At 43.3% G+C, this 25,121-nt stretch overlaps 1 protein-coding gene and 1 long non-coding RNA gene across 3 annotated transcripts; both read right to left on the reverse strand.

The window, feature by feature from the left end:
• Positions 1 to 5,584: 5,584 nt before the first annotated feature.
• On the reverse strand, positions 5,585 to 10,777 carry LOC132343296 (uncharacterized). The gene is made up of 2 exons (XR_009492037.1): positions 9,547 to 10,777; positions 5,585 to 9,425 (listed from the first exon to the last, which is right to left on the reverse strand). It is a non-coding gene; the product is annotated as an uncharacterized lncRNA (long non-coding RNA).
• A 9,339-nt stretch (positions 10,778 to 20,116) lies between these two features.
• On the reverse strand, positions 20,117 to 24,144 carry CXCR1 (chemokine (C-X-C motif) receptor 1). 2 transcript variants are annotated; one of them, XM_024998731.2, is made up of 3 exons: positions 24,058 to 24,089; positions 21,964 to 22,027; positions 20,164 to 21,838 (listed from the first exon to the last, which is right to left on the reverse strand). In XM_024998731.2, the coding sequence occupies exons 2-3, from the start codon at positions 21,998 to 22,000 to the stop codon at positions 20,736 to 20,738; spliced, it is 1,140 nt and encodes a 379-aa protein (XP_024854499.1). In that variant the 5' UTR covers positions 22,001 to 22,027; positions 24,058 to 24,089; the 3' UTR covers positions 20,164 to 20,735. The 2 variants fall into 2 exon arrangements, with proteins under 2 accessions (NP_776785.2, XP_024854499.1); NM_174360.3 differs by lacking the exon at positions 21,964 to 22,027 and having other exon boundaries at positions 20,117 to 21,838; positions 24,058 to 24,144.
• Positions 24,145 to 25,121: the final 977 nt, after the last annotated feature.

Raw genomic sequence — 25,121 nt, forward strand, 5'->3', positions numbered from 1 at the left:
GAACATGCTTTTCCTTTTGCAGTCAGCAAGCGGGCTCAATTCACCAACAATAACCCCTCCGTTCCAAGCTCACTCTGCCAGGTACTGGGCTGAACTCAGGATCAAGCATGACTTAGCTGTTCTGGCTGAGCTTCAGAACAGCTTCTGATTCAGCAAGAGGAAAAGGCAGGGGAATGTGTTTTTACCAAAGCCCCTAGTTACCGGAGGAACCAGTGGTGTCCTAACTGGACAAGGCGGACTAAGTGGACAGCTCTCTGTGATGACTATTGGTGGGAGGAGGCCACCCTGGTTCCAGGAACTCTGCTCTTTCCTTCTGGAACCAGGGCTGGAGGAAACATGGTTCTCCAAGGAAAACAAGAGGATAAAATAATCCCAGAAGCAATGAGGTGGAGGCTGAGTTGGACTTACGTGAACTGTTAATACTTAGCCCTGACTCTTACTCACACTCTCACACACAAGTAAAGACTGTCTTGGCATAAATAATCAACCTGCCAAGCCATCACTAGCACAGGGCAAATCCAAGGGCTGCTGATTTCTTTCTTCTCTCTGATGTTTCCAGGTTTGAGTCAGGGCCCAGCAGCTTTCTGCCTAGATCTGCCTTCTCAGTCTAAGCTGGCCCTCTTGCTTTCAGAGATATATGTTCCTCTACTTACACTAACACCATCTGTCTTTTTCCTCTGACCCAATATTTATGATGTCTTCCTCCACCACCATCCCTCTTCAGATTCTGTAAGATGGGATCCCCTCATTCATGACATCAGGACAGCCACCAGCCTCTCTTGGGTGATACAAAGAAGTACCTCCAGTTTGCACATCACGTTGAAATACATCACGTGTAGGCACACGTGGAAAACCACACCATCACACAATACCAAAGACAGGGGAGACCTAGAGACGCCCCTCCCCATGGAAAGGCTGACTCTTTCAGTACATAAACGAGGAAACTGAAGCCCAAGCAAAGCATCTTGACCATAATCTCATGGTTAAATAGTAATGAAATTGGAATAAAAATTCCTAGTTCACTTCATTTTTTCAGATATTTTGCTTTTCTAATGGTAAATTTTTAAACCTCTTACAAAGGAACAGGAAACAAATACAATGAACTTCTCAGAGCACTCGGGTCACGCCACAGGGCCAGTCTACATCTTCAGGGCCTGGACTCATCCGTGTTGGCACTGGGCTTTGGAATCTCCATCCTGTGATAGGGGCCACCCAAGGCTTGGGGCGCAGTGTGAAAGCAGGCTCAGCTGGGGTTACCCTATTCTGTGCTGGCAAGCAGGACAGTTAAGAGGCAATCATAGACCAACATGAAGTTCAAAGACAGGCCAAACTAAACCTTCTACTGAGGCACACCCTGTGTCACACAAGATTCACTTAGAAAACCAGAACTAAATTTCTGAAAAGAAGAAGGGATTTGTTACAGGGATCTGACTGTAGCACTTGGGAGCTGGTTCAGGAGCCTAGAGTAGCTGTCGACTTTGCTTCTGGTGCTGGGACGTGAAAGTGACAGGACACGCAAGTGAGAAGGAAAGATGCACATCAAGGGGCGAGGAACAAGGGCAGACTGAGAGATGAGTGGCAAGCTCTGGCTGTGGATGGCCCGCCTGCCGGATGTCTGTTGGTGTCTGCATCACAAAGGTCTCTTCCCAGGTGACTCAGTGGTAAAGAACTCACCTGCCAATGCAGGAGACACAAGTTGGATCCCTAGTCTGGGAAGATACCCTGGAGAAGGAAATGGCAACCCACTCCAGTATTCTTGCCTGAAGAACCCCACAGACAGAAGAATCTGGCAGGCTACAGTCATGGAGTAGATACAAAGAGTCAGATACAACTTAGTGACTGAACAACAACAGCAACGTGACAAAGGTCAGCACACTCCACGCGGGAGCACTCAGAGCTGCAGACCACTGCCAACCCGAAAGCAAGAGCAGCCAGAAGATAAGCGCCAGTAATGTCACAGTACTGCTGACTTTCCAGCGCATAAAACATGCATCTCTGGCCAACACGAACCTGGAATGATGCAAGGAAGGAAACTGGGGGAACATAGTTACAGCTGAACTAAAAGAAAAGTGAAAAGTGAAAGTCACTCAATCATGTCAGACTCTTTGTGACCCCCATGGATTGCAGCCCACTAGGCTCCTCTGTCCATGGAATTCTCCAGGCAAAAATACTAGTCTTCCCTTCTCCAGGGGATCTTCCCAGCCCCAGAGATCAAACCCAGGTCTCTCACATTGCAGGTGGATTCCATTCAAATCTTTTGCATGAATAGAGGTTACCTATGAATAGAACTCTAGAGAAAAAGAAATGGTTACCACAAAGGTTTGGATTATGCTTTTTCAAGTTTTAGTACATCAGAAAGGAGCACACTGGGGTATTTGAGGGTCCTGATCAAATTTTCTTTACCTTGATCTTGGACACCTAGTTCACTGTACTCTCATTCTTTAACCTATAAACATAACTTTTCTGCAAGCTGTTCACAATAAAAATGCTTTCAATCATTAAAATAAAAGAAAAAGCTATGAAGAAAGTTATCAAAACCACAAGTGGACACCTCCAGTAATTTCAAGGAGCCCCTACAGGGTGTTGGGCAGAGGTGTCTATTGCTCTGGGGTCCAAATGCAGCAGAGTAGAAGACAGTATCATCACCCACTACTTCTAGGAGAGTAAAGAGGTGCGACCTTTAGAGAATGTAATTTGATCAAACCTACTTCAGTGCACACACCCTGTGATCCAGGAATGACACTTCAGATGTGCACCCTATAGAAATACCCGCTTAAGTGGACAAATGTCCATCAGTAGGGAAGTGGCTAGTTCAACTGTGAAGGTCCATCCATACCATGGACTGTATTGATGGCAGTTGTTTAAACATACGGTTACAAACATGATGTTAAGTGGTAGAAACCAGAACAGAAGACCACATATCGTAGAATCCATTGACATAAAATGTCTGGAAAAGGTAAATCTACAGAGGAAGAAAGCAGATGAGTGATTGCCTGGGGCTGGGAGTGGGAGCAGGGCGTGATTGCAAACAGGACTGTGGTTCTGTTAGGGGCAGTGGAAATATTCTAAGTCTGGATTGTGGTATAGTTGTATAACTCTGCTAATTTACTAAAAATAATTATATCGTGTACTTAAAGCAGCTGAATTTTATATTAAACAAATTATACTTCAGTAAAACTATTTTTAAAAACCTTAAAAAATAATAAGGTAGTTACAGTCAGCCCTCCACATTCACAGGTCCTGCATCTGTGGATTCAAACAACCATGGATTGAAAACACTTGAAAAAAATATTCCAGAAAGTTCCAAAAAGCCAAAACTGACTTTGCCATGCATTAACAAATATTTTCATAGCATTTACATTGTGTTAGCTATTACAAGGAGTCTGGAGATAATTTAAAGTGTACAGACCAGGGGGCGGGGTGCTAAAAGAAAAGAAAATAAAGTGTACAGAAGTACATGCAGAGATTATATGCAAAGACAATGCTATTTAATTAAGTTTCATATAACTACTGAAACAACTGTGGATTTTGGTACCCAAGAGCGGGGAATGGGTTCCTACAACCAATACCCTGTGATGCCAAGTGTTGGTTGTATACGAATGGACATGGAAAGATCTTCAAAAAACCATATTGAATGAAAAAGGAAAGTAGAACAGCATGTGCAGTAACCAGTTTATCCATTTGTGTAAAAACATTATAATTATATGGCTTTATAAGTGTTCAGAAAAATATCTGGGAGGAAATACACCAAGCTGTTCAAAGGACTTCTTGTTAAAGAACTTTATTCTCTTTAGTCGTATTCATGATTAATTCATATGGCTTTGCATTGTTCTAATTTCTTTGGTTGGATCAGAGTTTTTGCAAAAACGAAGGAGCTGAGGCCTGGTATTTATGGATGAGACCTATGGGCTAGCACAGATATAGGCCTCCTTACGGACAAAGAACCTGAGCTATGTGGATGTGCCTGTGTCTCATTGACCAGTATTAGTCTTTTTTTTTTTTTTTTTAACTTGATTTCCTGATAAAGCTGCTTTTTGAAAAACATCACCGTAAATTGATGCTTTCATTTGAGATAAAGTTATCATCTCAAATAAGTTAAACACTAAGGGGCCAAAAAAGAACCAAGGAGCATTAAAGTCCAATGGAGCAGTATTTTTAATTTCTATCTCCATGTTTAAAATGGGCTCTTTGCTTAAAATGCAGCTTTATGGACAAGCCCAGACTGGATCAGCATCCTGGCAGGAACCTGATGGCATAGTGGACTGGGCAAGGAGATAGAGTTTCATCAAACTCATGAGAATTCAATACAAAGAGCTTTAACAAAAGTGGGGGAACAAAAATAAACTCAAAATGGATTAAAGATCTCAACATAAGACCAGAAACTATAAAACTCCTAGAGGAGAACATAGGCAAAACACTCTCTGACATACATCACAGCAGGATCCTCTATGACCCACCTCCCAGAATATTGGAAATAAAAGCAAAAATAAACAAATGGGACCTAATTAAACTTAAAAGCTTCTGCACAACAAAGGAAACTATTAGCAAGGTGAAAAGGCAGCCTTCAGAATGGGAGAAAATAATAGCAAATGAAGCAACTGACAAACAACTAATCTCAAAAATATACAAGCAACTCCTACAGCTCAACTCCAGAAAAATAAATGACCCAATCAAAAAATGGGCCAAAGAACTAAATAGACATTTCTCCAAAGAAGACATACAGATGGCTAACAAACACATGAAAAGATGCTCAATATCACTCATTATCAGAGAAATGCAAATCAAAACCACTATGAGGTACCATTTCACGCCAGTCAGAATGGCTGCGACCCAAAAGTCTACAAGCAATAAATGCTGGAGAGGGTGTGGAGAAAAGGGAACCCTCTTACACTGTTGGTGGGAATGCAAACTAGTACAGCCACTATGGAGAACAGTGTGGAGATTCCTTAAAAAACTGGAAATAGAACTGCCTTATGACCCAGCAATCCCACTGCTGGGCATACACACTGAGGAAACCAGAAGGGAAAGAGACACGTGTACCCCAATGTTCATCACAGCACTGTTTATAATAGCCAGGACATGGAAGCAACCTAGATGTCCATCAGCAGATGAATGGATAAGAAAGCAGTGGTACATATACACAATGGAGTATTACTCAGCCATTAAAAAGAATACATTTGAATCAGTTCTAATGAGGTGGATGAAACTGGAGCCTATTATACAGAGTGAAGTAAGCCAGAAAGAAAAACACCAATACAGTATACTAACGCATATATATGGAATTTAGAAAGATGGTAACAATAACCCTGTGTACGAGACAGCAAAAGAGACACTGATGTATAGATCAGTCTTATGGACTCTGTGGGAGAGGGAGAGGGTGGGGAGATTTGGGAGAATGGCATTGAAACATGTATAATATCATATATGAAACGAGTCGCCAGTCCAGGTTCGATGCACGATACTGGATGCTTGGGGCTGGTGCACTGGGATGACCCAGAGGGAGGGTATGGGGAGGGAGGAGGGAGGAGGGTTCAGGATGGGGAACACATGTATACCTGTGGCGGATTCATTTGTATATTTGGCAAAACTAATACAATATTGTAAAGCTTAAAAATAAAATAAAATTTTAAAAAAACTGGGGGAAGAATTTGGGGTAAGTAAGGCGCAATGGTTTAGCACCCCAAGGCCAGTAGCGACTGGGAGCTGTTACTATCCCTACGCCTAAGAAGTGAGGTAGGGGAGCTATCGCAGGAGCCCAGAAGGAAAGCTGTATGATAAGGCCTGTCTGACAAGAGTCAATCCCAGTATCCAAGGAACAGAGGTAGGAGAATAAATGCCCTGACCTGTAGTTTTGCCCACAGATCTCCAACAAGGGCTCCCATGAGCCAAGCTCAGAAATCAGAGTATGGGGAACCCACTAAGGTAGTCCATATTGGTCACTATCCCAGGGCACAGAGCGTGGTAAAAGAAGGCAGAGAGTGGGTCTGAAAGCACAAACAGAAGGTATCCAGCTTATGGTTAAGGTAAGGTGACAGTCTAAGCTAAGGAATGTGAATGGCTCAAGGTGGGTCCCTGGGAATCTGGAGCTAAGGTGAGTCTGATCAAGACTCAAGTTTATGTTGATGGGAATGTAAATTGGTGCAGCCACTATGAAGAACAGTATGGAGGTTCCTCAGAAAACCAAAAATAGAGTTACCATATGATCCAGCAATCCCACTCCTGGGCACATACCCAGACAGAACTATAATTGAAAAAGATACAGGTGCTACCATGTTCATAGCAGTGCTACTCACAATAGCTGAGACACGGAAACAACCTGTCTATTAACAGATGAATGGATAAAGAAGACGTGGTAATATATGCAGTGTAATACTATTCAGACATAAGAAAAGAATGAAATAAAGCCATTTTCAGCAGGATCGATGCACCTAGAGATTATCATACTAAGGAAGTAAGTCAGAAAGAGAAAGACAAATACTATATGATATCACTTACATGTGGGATCTAAAAATTTGGCGAAAATAAACCTATCTACAAAATCAAAAAAACTCATAGACTTATGGTTACAAAACAGGAGGGACTGTGGAGGAGGGAAGGACTGGGAGTTTGAGGTTAGTAGATGGAAACTATTACATATACAGCAAATAAACCACAAGTTCCTACTGGACACAAGGTACTCTATTCAATATCCTGTGATAAATCTTAATGGAAAAAATTTTTTAAAGATATGTGTGTGTGTGTGTGTGTGTGTGTGTGTAACTGAGTCACTTTGCCATGTAGCAGAAATTAACACAACCTGTACATCATCACTACTACAATAAAAAATAAATATCATTAAAGTCATGCTATTAAAAAAAAGATTCAAGTTTAAAACCCATTGACCCAGAAGCCATGGGGCAAATCTGCTCAAACTGGAGATGAGAAACGTCCTGTTGGAATTAAAACTGTCTGTGAGGATGATTCTTTCCCTTCCAGATATATGTTCTCCTTCCTCTCTCTCTCCTTGTACACTTCTGGTCTCTAAGACCCCCACAATTCCCCTTAGCTGACCTCTAGCCAAAAGCAAGGTGGCCTTGCAGGGAGTCGCCTCCTGACCATTTCACCCGCCCAAGGTGAGACAGATGTAGGGGTGGGGAGGGGGTGCAGGGAAGTGCACACATCACTGCCCCAACCTAAGGCCCCTCCTCCAGCAGCTTCATAGCCATAAGCATCTGCCCGGAAAAGACAGATACATCACTGATTTCTCAACAGAGTCTTGCAAAGTGTGATGTCAGACACGTCCCCTTGGCCATAACATTGGGGTTGGTGTCCTAGCAAAGCTGGCTCTGTGCCAAGCTACCCAGACATTGGGTCAAACTCTTGATTTTCACAAGGTGTCCTGTCCCGTGTTTGCTTTCTATCCCACCAGAGCAATAATTCCCACCAGCTAGCATTTCTAGAAGACTGGCTTGGAGATCCAGCATTATGCTAAGGGATTTACTTCTAGAGTATGCAGTCGGCTATGGCACTTGGGTACCTCTTGCTTCCCAGATGACTCAATGGTAGACAGTCCGCCTGCAACGCAGGAGACACAAATTCAATCCCTGGGTTGGGAAGATCCCTTGGAGAAGGAAATGCAACCCGCTCCAGTATTCTTGCCTGGAAAATCCCATGGAGAGAGGAGCCTGGCAGATTAGAGTCCATGGGGTCACAAACAGTCAGACACAATTGAGTGACTGAGCACAGACACACACACACACACACACACACACACGCCCCCTGCCTAACTCCCTTGCCCAAGGATCCAGCTCAACTGCCAAAAATGAAAAGCATGACTCCTAGGGAGCATCGAAATGCTTCCAGGGTCTCAGTGTCATAGTAGTTCCCAGGGACCAGAGTCAAGGTTGTACAAAATCCCTCTGTTTATGGGAAGATTCTACTAATTTCACTTAAGACATACATGCAATAAGTGTGTTAGTCACATTGTAACACACTCCTTTAGGGCTGTGCAGTGTCAAACCTGCCCATCTATCAGTGGTGGCCTTGAACTGCTTTGCCTAAATCTAGACTGTCGGGGTGGAAGGGAGCTTAAAAGATTCACTTCTAGACTGACCTCTCCTTTTATCAGGTGAGTTCCTTGTTGCCCAGAACAGGTGAATACTTGCCAAAGGTCTTGAACTGTGAGTGACAGAGGCAATGCTGGGCCCTGGTCTCCAGAGTCCGCATTCCTTCTCCTCTTTGCCATACTGGGAAAAGTGAAGTCGCTCAGTCACGTCCCACTCTTTGTGACCCCGTGGACTGTAGCCTACCAGGCTCCTCCATCCATGGGATTCTCCAGGCAAGAATACTGGAGTGGGTTGCGATTTCCTTCTTCAGGGGATCTTCCCCACCCAGGGATTAAACCCAGGTCTCCCGCATTGTAGGCAGACACTTTACCATCTGAGCCACCAGGGAAGTCCTCCCTACAAGTTGCTGGCAAACCTAATTCCCACAGGACGAATGGCAGGGCTCAAGACTGTGCTATAACCTTTCACTTCCAAACCTGTAGATAAAGGTTCAGGGAGAAAGAAAACTTTTTTTTTGAGAAAGATTCAAAGGGCAATTTCAAAGTTGCTAGTACCGTCACTTATTCACTTATTTCCATCCATCATGTGAAGCAGGTAAACATTTGGAGCTTATTCAGTGGTAAACATTAACACGATTAAAGCTTCTTGCAAGAGATTTGAACGCTAAGAAGACTTACACTCACACAGAGAGGGTTTTTTGTTTTGTTTTGTTTTTTCACTTTTTTAACAGTTTGGCTGAAGTGTAATTGACATAGCCAAAAAAAAAAAAAAAAACTGCAGGTGTTTATAATCAAGGTACTAAACATATCTGTCACCTCCACAAGTTTCCTTGCATCCCCTTGTACTTTTGCTTTTTTGTTGTTTGTTTTGGTTTGATTTTTTTTAATGTTTTCAGAGGTTTTATTGTTGCTGTTTGTGATGAGAATACATTTGAGATCTACCCTCTTAAAAAAGATTTTAAGTGCGTGATATCGTATGGCTTATTATAGGCACTATGTGCCTGTGCTGTCATTCCAGTCATGTCCAACTCTTTGTGACCCCATGGACTGCAGCCCAGTAGGTTTTTCTGTCCGTGGGATTCTCCAGGCAAAATTGCTGGAGTGAGTTGCTGCACCCTCCTCCCAGGGATCTTCCTGACCCAGGGACTGAGTCCACGTCTCCTGCATTGCAGGCAGATTCTTTACCACTGAGCCACTGGGGAAGCCCTCTAGGCACTGTTTTGTACAGCAAATCTCTGTAAGTAATTCATCTTTGGGATACATTTTTTAACTCAGCAGATTTCAAAAGGTTAAATTTTTTTATTATGCCAATATTAGTAAGAAAAGCAGGAAATTTAATTCCAAACATGATTTTTGTAAGTCACAGAGAGTTTTTTTTAATCTAAAAGAATAAACATAAAACATATTTTAAAAGAAAACTCTATTAAAGCATGGTGAAATAAGGCATAATTAAGTAACCACCATTAACAGATAAGTATTGGAAGAAAGGTACCAAACCATACCTGGAGGGAGTTTAGCAGAGTGATTGAAGGTGTAGGCCCTGGAGTCAGATCCCTGAATGCACATTCCAACTCTAGTTTAATTCTTGTGCCTCAGTTTCTTCCTCTGTAAAATGGGCTAAAAAGTAATTAATAAGAACCAACCTCATAGCTAGTTAATACATATAAAGCACTTAACCCAGTAATAGACTATGATAAGCTTTCAATCAATGTTAGCTATTAGGGAGTTTCTTAGCTCAGTGATTTGGACTCAGCGGTTTCACTGCCGAGAGCATGGGTTCAATCCTTGGTCGGGGAACTAGGATCCCACAAGTCACACAGCTTGGCCAAAAAAAAAAAGTTAGCTATTAATATTTATGTAACTCTTTAATTTTGTTCCAATTTGTGGATGTAGTAATTTGGACTGAACTTTATGGATAGCAATTTTGATATAAAGTCCAAATGAGTTCCTAACTGGTGTTTATATAAAATATACACAGCCACCATTGACATGCCTGTCGTATAAAGGTGGTGATGTTTTTCAAATCTGTTCTAAATCTGATTGGTTCCACTTTTAGCCATTCATTTATTTGCATCAGCTACTCCGTCAAGTTAGGCAGTTTACATCAGGAAGTCACAACCCTGTAAACTTGCAGAAAGCTAACCCTAAATTACGCAGTTTCCTGAGGGCAAATAACTCATGGGACTGTGATGAACAGTAAGAAACATGCTGCCATCAGAATTAGCCAACTGGGGTGTTTTCTTTTTTCCCATCTTATACTTGAATCCAGCCCACATGTGGTAAATGAAGGATAATTGGCTGTTCTGTTCATTCATTTAAAAGCTGAATCTATCCTCATTTTAGACCTACTTCTTCCTCTGAATCTAATGAGAGTGGTGAATAGATTTAGCAATGTCATAATGTAGTTTGAGACAGACCAATAATCAATTAAACAACCCAAATGTGATAAGCATTAGAGATAAGTCATGCAATGGTCTTGTGTGAACATGGAGAGAGGGACTCGTAACTCAGCCTGGGGAGGCTTTCTGGAAGTTCTTATTCTTTTTTTTTTTTATGTTTTTTAATGATTTTATTTATGGTTGTGCACGGTCTTTATGCTGCGTGGGCTTTTCTCTAGCTGTGGCTCCTCTTGTTGCGGAGCATGGGCTCTGGTGCCCACAGACCTCAGTTCTGCGGCTCCCGGGCTCGAGAGCCCCGGCCCAGTGGCTGTGATGCATGGACTCAGCTGCTCTGCCATGTGTGATCTTCCCAGACCAGGGGTGGAACTCTTCCCCTGCTTTGGCAGGGGGGCGATTCTTTACCACTGAGCCGCCAGGAAAGCCCTCAGGCGTATTTTAGACTAGTTTTCCACGCTCCTATCTGGTGAGAGAGGCCTGGGAGCCGGGAGTCCTCAGCCACAGTGCTGGCTCTGCCATCAAAAGCTCTGGGGCCTCTAGCGAGCGCCTGCCCCTCCCTCAGTCGTGTCTGACTCTTTGCCCACCAGGTTCCTCTGTCCATGGGATTTCCCAGGCAAGATTACTGGAGTGGGTTGCCATTTCCTTCTCCTGGAAGTTCTTATTCTTAAACTAACTTTTTTTTTTTTGGTTGAGCTGAGTCTTTGTCAATCCTAAAGAAAATCGGTCATGAATATTCATTGGAAGGACTGATGTTGAAGCTGAAACTCCAATACTTTGGCCACCTGATGCAAAGAACTGACTCACTGGAAACGACCCTAATGCTGGGAAAGATTGAAGGCAGGAGGAGAAGGGAACAACAGAGAATAAGGTGGTTGGATGGCATCACCGACTCAATGGACATGAGTTTGACCAAGCTCTGGGAGTTGGTAATGGGCAGAGAAGCCTGGCGTGCTGCAGTCCATGGGGTCGCAAAGAGTCGGACACAACTGAGCGACTGAACTGACTGACTGACTGAGTCTTTGTTGCTGTGCGTGGGCTTTCTCTCGCTGCCATGAGTGGGGGCTACTCTTCGTTGCGGTGTGCGGGCTTCTCATGGTGATGGCTTCTCTTGTTGTGGAGCACAGGCTCTAGGCACACAGGCTTCAGTAGTTGTGACACGTGGACTCAGCAGTTGCAGCTCACAGGCTCTAGAGTTGAGGGCTCAGTACAGTAGGTCTGGCACATGGGCTTAGGTGCTCCATGGCATGTGAGATCTTCCCAGACCAGGGATGGAATCCCTGTCCCCTACATTGGCAAGTGGTTTCTTATCCACTGCCCCTCCAAGAAAGATCTTGAGCTAACTTTTGAGAGATGAATAGAATTTATCTAACTGGAGACGCAGAGAAGGACATATAGTAAAGGAGAACAGTATATGCAAAGGTTCAGCAACAGACCAAGCCGCAGCCTGACTCAAAGCCCCCAGGGCTCTCCCTCCACCCCAGGGCTTCTGCATGCATAATAAGGAACTGAGAGCCCAGACTCTGAAAGCACTGATTCCTTAATTCGAACTCTGATTTGTGGTTTCTCTGCTGCTCTGCTACCATGGGCAAGATGCTTAATCTCCTTGGACCAGGTATTTAATCTCCTTGGACCTTATTTTCCTCATCTATAAAATGAGGATAATAATAATTACTACCTTAAGGTCTTAGGAAGCATTCAATGAAGTAATTCATGTAAAAAGTGCTTTTCACCAGTCTGGCACATCTTAGGTCTGCAGTTACTAGCAGGCACATCTGTTAGTAAGAGGCTAAGCTGATGTGTTGGATAGCAATGTGCAGGTTTGCTCATGACCTTGAAGGTGCAGAAAGAGAGATTCTTCTGTTCAAAAGAATGATTTCAAAAACCCATTATCTTTCTAAGCTAAATGACTGAAAGAAATGTAGTCCCCTCACCAGGGATATTTGCTGTTTTTCCAAAGGACCTGCCTACCCCAAAGGAGTGAACTGCTGACAGTTGAGGGAGGAAGGTGTTGGAGGGGAATAAGGGTGGATGGAAGAAGGAGTAAAGAGAGGGGGAAGGAGGAAGGCCTCTCTAGAACTTTTCATGTCAGTCCTGGGCAGCAGCTGCACAGAAAGCACACACTAAGTGGTCTTCTACGAAGCACCTAATTACTAAGTTTCATGTTCTAAGCAAAGATGGAAGTTTCATATCAAGTTCACTAAACATATAGATTCTCCAATTTAGAACATTGACGCTTCAAACAAAAAAGGAGCTTACCTAATTCAACCTCATTTCGTGGAAGAGGAAACTGAGATTCAGAAAGGTTTTTTGTTTTGTTTGTTTGTTTGTTTTTACCCCTAAAAGAGCAAACATTTATTGAGCTCCTATGTGCCAGCAGGAAGCTTAAATTAATATTCAAAGTCATACACCTACTAAGTTTTTCTTTTCGTTCTCTATTTAATTAGAAACATTTTTTTCCCCAAATTTTCAGATTAAGTTTGTGGTTCACTAGGACCTCCAGATAATTCTTTTTGTTCTGATCACCTTGTCACTACAGGAAACTTGATGAACTCTTCACATATCCTCAATTCACAAGTCTCCTTGTGTCCTAAGTTTCATTTCTATAGTACCTACCCTTATTTTAAGGGTCTTGCCTAAAGGTGGGCGCTTAATAGGCATTTGATACATACTCAGGTAACTGGCCATCTGATTCTTACTTAGGAACACACATTTTCTACAACACCTTGGGGAATGGGCACAGGGGCCTACAGAGTAAGATCCCAGCTAACAGGAGTGTCGAGTGTACAAGGATGATGGTAAAAAGAGGAACTCTGTACTGTCTGGCCCTTAGACCTTACTTGCTTAGTCTCCCTCCACCTTCAGTGTTCTCAAAGTTGGAGAAAAGCCAGCTCTTTCAGGAAAAGAGTCTTGTTTACGACATGGGAACCAAGAGAAGTACGGATGTGTCCTCATAGGTTTCTGTTGGGCAATACAATTTCTTCCCACGTCGGAAGTGACTAGATTTCTTCAGAAGCACCTCCCCACTTACCTTCTGTATTTCAGTCCTTTTACCCTGCTGACTTGAACCTGGCTAAAAGAAGGGGTGATAATCCTGAGATACTGCTGGTCATTCACCTCCAATACACATGCACACATGCGTATGCAGCATTCGCATCCGTGCTGTGAGTTAACTAGACATTTGGCCAATGTGTCCTCCAGACTGGCTTTTAATTTCACTGGGAGAAAGTTTCAACAATAGTTGTGTTTAAGGAAAGGAAAGAAATAGTGAAAAGAGACTGATCTATTTTATGATCTATTTGAATTTTTACTGATATCCTGTTATGATAGTACTCTGAGGATGCGTGGGAAGATGTATGGGAACAGTACACACACACATCGAAATATTAGATAACATATACTTTTAAATTTTTAAATAAATATCTGAGATCAAAAGCAAAAGGAGAGGGGGTCTCTGAAGGTCAGACGTGAAAAGGAAACTCAGAGATGTACAGGCTTATCAAGAAGCAGGAGTTGAAACCATGGGAATCCAGAAGGATACTAGAAGTGGTCATACATCTTAAGGATGAGAATGATAATATCAGTGGGTCTACAGACCGTGTGTATGGATTCCTTGCAAAAAACCAGGAACCACGGAAGAACTGGCCCAGGCTTTCCTGGAGACAGAAAACATTTGCCAGCTCTGAGACATGACCCCAAAGTGAGCGGCCTGCCCTAACTATGGATAAAGAGGGCCACCTGAGGGACAATTCAGACTTACAAGTCTTGAGTAAAAATTGATGAGGTTCCAAATATGCCATTTGGAACGATGTGGAAACAAGGGCTCAAGCAATAACAGCAAAAATTACCAAAAATGCTATGAACCATATGACCCAGTAGGGCCCCAGCAAGGACAGCCACCTGGTTCCCAGCAAAATTATTGAGAAAAGAACCCCAACAAGGCACATCATCATGCATTCTAAAACTGAAAAGATGAAGAGAATATCCTAAATGTTTCTAAGAGAAAATTTGATCACATACAATAGGTCAAGAATAGAATAACATCAGAAGTATTGATTGTAACCCTACAAGCTAGAAAAAATTAAGAAAAGCCTGCAAAACTCTGAAGGAAAATAAAGGCTAATCTAGAATTCAATACTCTGTCAAAATACTAATCACATGGGAGAACAGACTAAGACTTTTTTGAAAACTCAGGATCTCTAAAAGTTATCTACTATATGTATTTTTTCAGCAAAATCCAGTAGTAAAATGAAATAAGGGAGTAAACCAAAATTATAATGCCTCACATTTATATAGCACCTATGATATGGTAGGCATTCTTCTAAGTGGAGTGTGTATGGTGTGTTTGTAGTCATTTACTTTAATCCTCATGGAGAATAGTTGAACATCATCATTATTCACATTTTACCAAGTGCTAGAGGGAGCTCAAATGATCTGCCACTAGTCATGAAGACAGTAAGCAGCAGTAGTCTGGCTTCAGCAGAAAGAGGAAGATTTAATACCATTCATGAAAGGAACTTCCTCAACCTGAAAAGGGCCTCCATGAAAAATCTTTAGCTAACACCATATTTAATAGAGACAGACTGAATGCTTTACCCCTAAGACTAAGAATTGAGCAAACTCTTACAACTTCTATTCATCATTGTACTGGAGGTTGTAGTCAGTGAAATAAGGCAAGAAAAATAAATAAAAGGAAGAAATAAGATTGTCTTTATTCTCAGGTGACATGATTGTGTACATACAAAGTCCAAAAGAACCTTTAAAAATAAAACTACTAGAACTAATAAGTGAATTTACCAAGGTCCCAGAATACAAGGTCAATACAGATAACTCAATTATATTTCTCTATAGTAAGAAAAAACTGGAAATTTTTAAAAACTAGATACCACTTACGTGCTGTGCTATACTTAGTCAGTCGAGTCTGACTCCTTGTGACCCCCATGGACAGCAGCCCACCAGTTTCCTCTGTCCATGAGGACTTGCCAGGTAAGAATACTGGAGTGGGTTGTCATGCCCTTCTCCAGGGAATCTTCCTGACCCAGGGATCAAACCCAGGTCTCTCACATTGCAAGTGGATTCTTTACCGTCTGAACCACCAGGGAAGCCCAAATACCACTTATAAAGTATTCAAATAACCATAAAATACTTAGGGATAAATTTAACTTTAGGAATAAAATATGAAACAAGATCTATGTACTAAAAACTATGACACATTGCCAAGACAAATTAGAAAAGATCTAGTAGTTGGGAAAAGATGCCATGGTCATGGATTGGAAGACTCAATGTTATTAAGATGTCAACTTTTTCCAAATTGATCTATAAATTCAATGTAATTCAGATAAAAATCCCAGCAGGACATTTTATTGAAATTAGCAATCAGATTCTAAAATTTACCTGGAAATGTAATTAAAGCTATTTAGAAAAAAGAACCAGGCATGGAGAATAACCTATCCAGATTGGAACAGGGGTATAAAGGGCTCCAGAGACGGGGTCTCCAAAAAAGAAAAAATAATTATGGATTATCTCAAATTTATTATCTGATTAATGTGAATGTATTGAGGGAGACATTTGAGAGTGATGTAATGAAAAGTACATGGGAAAATTCTGTCATTAATTCTAAAGAAAAGAAAACTTGTACCAAAAAAGGAAGTGTAAATGTTGTACCCAACTGTGAATTACTTTTTATACAGTAAAACTGAAACACTGAATGCTGATTTAACCAAAAAGTATAGATCTATGTCCTGGAAGAACAGAAGAGGCAATGTTGTATTTTCTGGGACAGGAATAAAAGCAAGAAAAATGTGAAAGAGTGTTAAATCTTCAGAAGCCAAGATAGAAAGTCAATAGATGATATCCAAAACTCAGAAAAAAAAATCTCAAGAGCTAGCAGAATAAGCATAATATTTAGAAATACGTAGACCACTGTTGAGGCTTCCCTGGTGACTGAGTGGTAAAAAATATGCCTGCAGTGCAGGAGACATGGGTTTGACTCCTGGGTCAGGAAGATCCCCTGCAGAAGAAAATGGCAACCCACTCCAGTATTCTTGCCTGGGAAATCCCATGGACAGAGAAGCCTGGAAGGCTATAGTCCATGGGGTCACAAAACAGTCAGACATGACTTAGTGACCAAACAACAACAGACCACTACTGAATGAAACAGCTATGTGAGTTGAAAGTCACAGACTTTGACGTGGGGAAGTGGGACAGGAGGGCTGCTGCTGGTTTTCATTATAAACCTTGTAAATCTATTTCACTTTTATAAACAATGTCAGTGAAATATTTTGATTAAAAAAAAGAAAAACTAATTTTAGAAAGTTTGCATTAACATATTCTGCTTTTTTTTTTTAATTTTTCAATTCATTTCTACTCTCAAGGTTGGAAGAAGAACCTTGAGTTTAAAAACAAAACCCAGAATTTCCCTGGTGATGCAGTGGATAAAAATCAGACTGCCAATGCAGGGGACACAGGTTCGAATCCTGGTCCAGGAAGATTCCACATGCCTCAGAGCAACAACTACTGAGGCCTATGTACCACAACTACTGAAGCCTGCGTGCCCCGGAGCCTGAACTCTACAGGAGAAGCCACCACAATGAGAAGCCCATGCGCCACTACAGAGTAGCCCCCACTCGCTGCAATGAAAACTCGTGCAAAGCAATGACGATCCAGTGCAGCCAAAAATAAATAAATAAAATACCAGGATGGAAAAACCAGCCGTGGGGAAAGCCCAGATATGAGCCACTTGCAGGTGTCTGGGTCAAACCCAGAGATCTTTGGCCTCTCCAATCTCTGCATGGAAACACCAATGGCTGTACAGGAATACCTCCTCAGTTCATTGCCCTTCACTTTGTTGTCCTTTGCAGATATTGTGTTTTTTTACAGATTGAAGGTTGGTGGCAACACTTACCTGAAGCAAGTCTATTGGTGCCATTTTTCCAACATTATTTGCTCAGTAGTGATCTTCAGTGTTACTGTTGCAAAGAGATTATGATTCACTGAAGGCTCAGATGATGGTTAGCATTGTTTTGCAATAAAGTATTTTTAATTAAGGTATGTACATTTTTTAGACATAATGCTATTGCACACCTGATAGACTACAGTATAAACAACTTTTATATGCACAGAAAACCAAAAAAAAAAAAAAACAACAACCAGATGACCCACTTTATTTCCGTATTTGCTTTATTGTGGTGGTCTGGAACCAAACTTTCAATATTTCCAAATTACATCGGTACTCTTCATGACTTCTTGATTAGTGGTCATGTCTGGGACGACCCTTAGACCAAAGAGGATTTGGTCATTTAATTTCATCTTCATCTATAAGACTTCTCAGTCTCTGAAAGATCCTATAAAACACAAATTTCTGGAAAAGAAGCAATACTAAACCCCTATGGAACAAAATACAGATTATCAATTAATATTTTTGCTAGACTAAGAATGGGCTACTAGACAGGGAAACAAGGGCTGGTGAGGAGGCTGTGGTTGGTCAGAAGGGGAACAGTGTAGGGGGAAAAAGTATTATTCAACATTGTAACTTGAAGGCTGAAAACTTTTAACTAAACCCACAGAACAAATTTTCAAAATTTAAAATCAGCAAGCATGGGGACTTCCCTGGAAGGCCAGTGAGTAAGACTTCCTGCTTCCACTATCACAGGGAGAGTGGGTTCTATTCTTGGTCAGGGAACTAAGGTCCTGCATGTCACACAGTGCAGCCAAAAAAAATTTTAAAATAACTTTAAAGTTTTAAACATCAGCAAGCATTGTGCAAAATATACATTCACATCCCAATCTCTATCCCCCGTCTAATCCCTGGTGTTTACCCCATCATTAATGCCAATTCCATCCCCGACTCTCTCCATCCCTGACCACCTGCTGCTCCCCTTGATCTTAAGATGCAGCCCATCCTGATGCCAGCTCCATCCTGGATGCTGAGCTCCTCCCCGAGGTAAACAGCTCCCTAACTTTGAAAGTGAAAGTAAAATGGCTCAGTCGTGTCTGACTCTTTGCAACCCCATGGATTGTAGCCTACCAAGCTCCTCCATCCATGGGATTTTCCGGGCAAGAATACTGGAGTGAGTTGCCATTTCCTTCTGCATTTCCCTAACCTTGACCAGATAGCTAATCCTTACACTATTCAACGATTAGAACACCAGTTTCTGATATTTTCATACATTATGTTACTTAAGTACTAACATCTCGGCATTCTTACAGATCTAAAATCCAAATCATTGAGCTATACCCAGAGAATTACACACTGCATTAAAAAAAAAAAATCTAACTGAACAATGTTGCACTTGTTTGAAGAGAGTTCAGACGGAATCTTTGTCCTGAAAACATTTCCAAATTATTTTTTGCTCTTTGATTTCCACTTCGCAGGTTACTAGTGAGGGCAAGCATTTTTTCAAATGTGTTATTAGTCATCTGTATATTTCCACAGGCCCAATATGGATCCTTATTTACTTACTGAAGCCCCTGATGGAGTTGTCTTTAGGGCAGCAGAGGATGAAGGAAGGTGAGCATTGAGTTACACAGTAGGTGAGGTGGAGAGGGGACTAGGGGAGGGAGGGAGAGGAAAGGGAGGTTTCCAGGCCCAGTTCCTGCTTTCCTCCCTGGATTCTTTCTACATTCTTCTATCTTCTCCCCTGAATCAGAGGTATTTCTTAGGGCCTGAGCCCCTAACTCCTTCCTCACCAACCTACTTTTAGAGTCTCAAGCTGGACAGGCCAAGGTGTCTCCATCTGGGCCCCTGAGAGAGCATCATAGGCAATACTCCAGAGAGGATGGTGACCTTACTGGTGGTGCCTTTTGCAGCAGTCACTAACTAGATTAAATCATAGTGGCCAGTATTGTAGCCATTAACTCATCCTTGACATTCACTCTATTTCTGACACCCCTCCCACACTCCCACATTCATTCCATTCCCAAGACTTACTCCACACCTGGTCCCAACCCCATCTCCAACCTCCCTGAATCTCACCCCATCCTCAGCCTCAGTCTGTTTGTGGATCTCTCCTTATTTCTGACACTCATTCTTCTCTGATCATATCACAAACTACCATCCCATCCCTGGTTCCCCTACACTTCATCTCTGACTCCAACCTCAACCCCTGATCCCAGTCTCAACCTTGATCTAAATCCCATCTCTGAGCCTCACTCCATTCCCAACCTCAGACCAAATTATGCTTTTTCCTTAAGTTTTTTCCCAGGAGTTTTATAATTTTAGCTCTAATTGTAAGTCTTTGATCCATTCTAAATTAATTTTGTATATGATGTAAGGTAGGGGCCCAGATTCATTCTTGTGTATGTGGATATCTAATTTTCCCAGCACAATTTGTTGAAAGACCATCCTTTCCCCCTTAAATAGTCTTGGCACGCTTGTTGAAACTCATTTGACCATTTATGCTTAGGTTTATTCTGGGCTTTTTATTCTCAGGTCCTTATTATCCTTTGACTCCATCAGCCTAAGGCCTTTTCCCTCCTTTTCACAAAGTGGCTGCTTCAGCTCCACACATCATATCCTATAACCATAGTCAAAGTCAAGAACCAAGGATGTGTATGTGTGTGTGTGTTTTAAATTAAGAATATTTCCCAGGAGTCCCCTGAGCCCATTAGACTTCCTCTTAAGCAACAGTATGCTGAAGCCAGTTTGCACAAGCTTGTGAAAGCACATTATCACATTTTTTAGATTTTGTGAGCTTGTTGTTAAACACCACCATCCTTGAAACCAGCCATGGTGGTAGCATTTATTTATACCACAGAACATAGCAAATGCTACAAATCAGAACTTCCTCCCCACCAGGAGAGTGATTTACCAGCACATCATTATTTTTAAGTTTTATAAATCAGATCAAGATGATATGGCCACTCCTATCTTAAGGGAATCTTGGAAAATGAGTGTTTGTCATTTTCAGCCTCTCTCAAGGGAAGGGGACTTTCCTGGCTGACAAGGAAAGGGAGAGCTAGGGAAGTAACCAATGGTGTTTTACATTAATGGTTCCCATTAATGAGAACGTTTTGTAATCACTGAAAAGAATATCTTCAAAGGATGTCTGCCAGAAGATAGAGCACTGTGGGCTCAGTGGTAGGATGCACCAAGCTCTATCAGTTGACATGGTGATTATAGCAAGAGGTGGGCCCAGGACAGGCTGTCTAGTCCATGTGATGGGGGCCTATTAGGGACATGGCCTCAGCAACTTCCTGTAACCACAATGGGGAGCTGCCTTGACATGGGACTGTGAACGGCCAGAGGACATGGGGCTTGGGATGATGCTGAGGGGAAGCGAGGAGCCCGGTGTGGAGTCTCAGAGGGTAGTAGACGTGTTCCCTGAAGAAGAGCCAACAAAGGAAGGCCTGCCATCCTTGGCCAAGAACTCCTTGCTGATCAGGCCATGGATGGCCATGATCTTGAGGAGTCCGTGGCGAAACTTCTGGCCAATGAAGACGTAGATGAGGGGGTTGAGGCAGCTGTGCAGGAAGCCCAGGATCTCGGTGGCATCCAGGGCCCGGCCAATGTCATTGCGGCGCTGACAGGTCTCAGCAATCACATGGGCCCTCATGAGGGTGTCCGCGATCAGGACCAGGTTGTAGGGCAGCCAGCAGAGCAGGAAGACGAGCACGACAGCAAAGATGACCCGCATGGCCCGGTGCTTGTGCCCCATTTGGGCTGAAAACAGCGTGCGCAGGGTGAATCCGTAGCAGAACAGCATGACCAGCAGGGGCAGGAGGAAGCCAAAGGTCTGGGGCAGGACACGCATTATCATCCGCCATTTCGTTGTATTGGCACCCAGGTCCTCGTAGCAGACTAGGTCGGAGTACGGTGGTTGATAGGCCTCACGGAAGATGAAGATGGGCAGGGCCAGGATCACGGACAGGGCCCAGATGCCTAAACATATGAACTTGACCCAGTGCCGCTTCTGGGTCAGCGTGCGTGTGGCATGGACAATGGCCAGGTAGCGGTCCATGCTGATGCAGGCCAGCAGTAGAATACCGCTGTAGAAGTTCACTTCCTTCAGGAGTGAGACCACCTTGCACAGGGGTGTGCCGAAGACCCAACCCTTTGCCTTGGAGGCGGCCCAGATAGGCAAGGTCATGGCGAAGAGCAGGTCAGCCATGGCCAGGTTCAGCAGGTAGACATCAGTGACAGAGCGACCAATCCGGCTGTATAAGATGACCAGCATCACCAGGGAGTTTCCCAGGAGGCTTAGCAAGAAGACCAGGGCATAGATGACGACCACAGCATACTTGTTGAGTGTCTCAGTGCTTATCTCACAGGGACTATAATCATAGTCTTCTGTGGGTGGCGTGCCGCTGTAATTTCCAAACTCATCCTCAAACCCCTCCCACAAAATACTGCTATTAGATAAATCTTTCAGGATGATTGTCATGGTGTGATCTGGTTGAAAGACTAGAAGGAAAGAAAGGTGATTTAGTAACTCAGATCCAAATCACTCTCATCAAGGATGTGATAACTGTTACTAGGTTATCTTGTGCTTATCTGCTAGCTTGGTAACTGAAGAGCCCTTCCTTCACCTCTGTCACAGGCTGCTTTAAGGATCAGCTTCATCATGTTGTCAGCTTTCCAGAACCCCGAGGCCTAAATGTGGGATAATATGGACATACACACAGGGAAAAACATCAGCTGTTGGTTGGCCCCATAGTGGCATCAGGTTTACCTATAATACTGCCTCTGTGCTGACTTTGACTTTCTGCATCCTCAGCCATGTCTGGGCATTCAGATGGGAGGACTAAGTTGTTCTATACATTCAGGGAAGGGCCAGCATCAGGCAAAATGGAAGGAGGCAAACCTGCTCTAGGGCTTCCCAGGTGGCTCAGTGGTAAAGAAACTGCCAACTGATGCAGCAGATATGGGTTTGATCCCTGGACTGGGAAGATCCCCTGGAGAAGGAAATGACAACCCACTCCAGTATTCTTGCCTGAAGAATTCCATGGAGCCTGGTGGGCTACTGTCCATGGGGTGGCAAAGACAAAACCTGCTCTCAGATGCCCCTTTCTATGCTATTTCCCCTCCATGGTATTCCTGGTGTTTTGTTTGTTTTTTGCTGTATTATGCAGCCTGCAAGGGCCCAGCAGCGAAAGTGCTGAATCCTAACCACTGGACTACTAGGGAATTCCTTTACCAATTCTTATTTAACCTTCTTAAAATCCACTGAGGGAAGACAATATAGTAATAAATTGCATTAGAGTGTATTTCAAGGGGCTTCTGCTGGTGGTCCAGTGGTTAAGATTCCCGCTTCCACTGCAGGGGGCACAGGTTCAGTCCCTGGCTGGGGAACTGAGATACCACATGCCACGCAGCACAGCTCCCCCCCTCAAAAAAAGTGTATTTTAAGCTTTTTCTCTAAAGGAGCAATAAATGTTTGGGTCCTCTGTCTAAAGAAAGTGTAAGCATTTAAGAGAAACCCCCATCATGGTCACCCCTTAAATACCCACAGAATTGTTCAGCACTTTTCAAATAACTTTTAAGGTTGTTAAACATTTATTGAAGCAAAATCTTACCAGAAGAAACAGACATGAAACAGACAAAAGCTCTTCTGCTGAGGAGGGTGGGTGTGCCCCTCTCTCCAACTAAGTAGTCACTACAGAGGCTGCTGCTGCTGCTGCTAAGTCGCTTCAGTCCTGTTCGACTCTGTACGACCCCATAGACGGCAGCCCAGCAGGCTCCCCCGTCCCTGGGATTCTACAGAGGAGGTTCCCACAAAACCTCCAGGGCTCTTCCGAGAACAATCTGAAAACCCTACAAATGATTACCAAGACTGGAAATAAGGATATCTGGTATCCAGTGCTCGTGCTGTCCTGATTCTGTCACTAATTAGCTATGTGACCTTGAGTGGGTCCTTTTACCTCTCCAGATTTCCATTTCCTCATCCAAATTGAGGGAGGCAGAGTAAATAACCCCTGAGATGTTTCCAAATCTGAGGTTCTATGAGTTCATTCAAACCCACACCTTTTAATATCTCTGCCAGGACTGCATTTTCACAAAAGACTAAGCCTCAGGGCAAAGCAATAAACGTCAAATCAGAAAAAGTCATCCTCTTCCCTAAAAAAGGGGAGATGTGGAATTTCCCTGGTGGCACAGTGGTTAAGAATCTGTCTGCCAGTGTAGGAGACACAGGCTTGATCCCTGCTCCAGGAAGAGCCCACATACCACGAAGCAATTAAGCCCGTGAGCCGCAACTACCACTGAGCCCGTGCTCTAGAGCCTGCAAGCTGCAGCTACTAAGCCCCTGTTCCACCACTACTGAAGCCTACGTGCCTAGAGCCTGTGAACCTCAACTAGAGAGTAGCCCCCACTCTCTGCAACTAGAGAAAGCTCCCGTGTAGCAACAAAGACCAGCTCAGCCCCCCCAAAAATTTTTTTAATAAATAAATATTTTTAAAAGGAGAGAGGTGTGAAAGGTGAAGGTGAGAAGACTGTGGCCCCCTGGTCACCATCTGTAGCCATGTATAAAAACAGAACTGAATACATGGTCATGAGGAAGGAGGCAGGGAGTCAATGGAGTACAAATCACAGGTCCCAGACAACCAGATGCATTTTCCAAAATATAGTCAAACTAAGTCACCCTGCCCCAGAAAAAGTCCTGGCAATCAGAGGTGGCTCCCTACCTGAGTCACCAACCATGTATGTCCAACTGTAAGAGCCTGGAACTCAGAGACCAGAGTGCCTTAACACTGAGAGGAAACTTGATGAATAAAGAATAGGGAAGCCTCGTCACAGCACAGCTCCTCCTTGGGCCCTGCCCATGTCTATATTTGGAGAACAGGTTAAATCAGGGGGTCACAGGCTATCAGAGACTCACAGGGTCCCTGTGTCCAAGCAGGGGAACCCTAGGTGAAGATGGAGTTAAGGATCCATTATCTGAATTCTCCACTCTGTGGATGGCTATTGTCATTCTCTTCCTTTTCTTGCTTTTATTTCCGTTTGAAAGCTTCCAACTTGCCTGACCTGAATAAAGGGGAAAGAACTTGACTTTATATAGTACAGATTCTAGCAGTCCGTATGGGAGGGCCTTGTAGGAGCCCTCCACCACCGGGGTGGGGTTGACGGCTAGAGGACAACCCAGTGGGAAGGAGGTCAAAGACTGAGTTGTGTTTGGACAGCAAACATGCAGTGTTTACTTCAACTCTAGGCTTCTTTGGGATGGAGATGTTGATGGAGCTTTGGAGGAAGAAGCTCCACCACCACCAACGAAGAACTGGTTGATTAGAATTGCCCTGAGTCTGGGGGCCACTCCTGGAGTCTGGCTGGACCACAGGGAGACCAGCAGAGCTGGGGCCAATGGTGGTGATTGGAGGAGTGGTGGTAATGTCATTCGCCACGCTCTCAGTCTTGACGGATGGCATCTCTGGGAACCTGCCTCAGCTGCTCCCAGCAACTAATGTCTGTCCTTTAGCTTTACCTCTGGTACTTCGGTCACTTCTTCCTTATAACAGGAACCCTATTGTCCTGTAATGATGCATTTACAAGTCAGTCTGCCCCACTAGACCGTGGGCTGCTAGAGACCACTCCAATTCACCTTCAGAGCCTCTGCCAGGATACAGAGTAAGTGCTCACTCAATGGTTATAGAGTAAACAACATTAGTCATATCTCCTTGGATTGATGTGCTGTCGATCCTCCCCTACCTGCTTCCTGCGATTCAGGGTGCCTATCACTTTAAGGAACAGAGTG

The sequence above is a fragment of the Bos taurus genome, chromosome 2 (genome assembly GCF_002263795.3).
Source record: "Bos taurus isolate L1 Dominette 01449 registration number 42190680 breed Hereford chromosome 2, ARS-UCD2.0, whole genome shotgun sequence".
NCBI lineage: Eukaryota > Metazoa > Chordata > Mammalia > Artiodactyla > Bovidae > Bos > Bos taurus.

What these genes read in the sequence shown, in the direction of transcription:
- CXCR1 (XM_024998731.2), bottom strand. Translation starts at nt 22,000, where the DNA reads ATGATGAAGCTGATCCTTAAAGCAGCCTGTGACAGAG. An exon ending in TAAAGCAGCCTGTGACAGAG is followed by an intron (nt 21,839 to 21,963) that starts GTGAAGGAAGGG and finishes CTTTCCTTCTAG; the next exon opens with TCTTTCAACCAGATCACACC.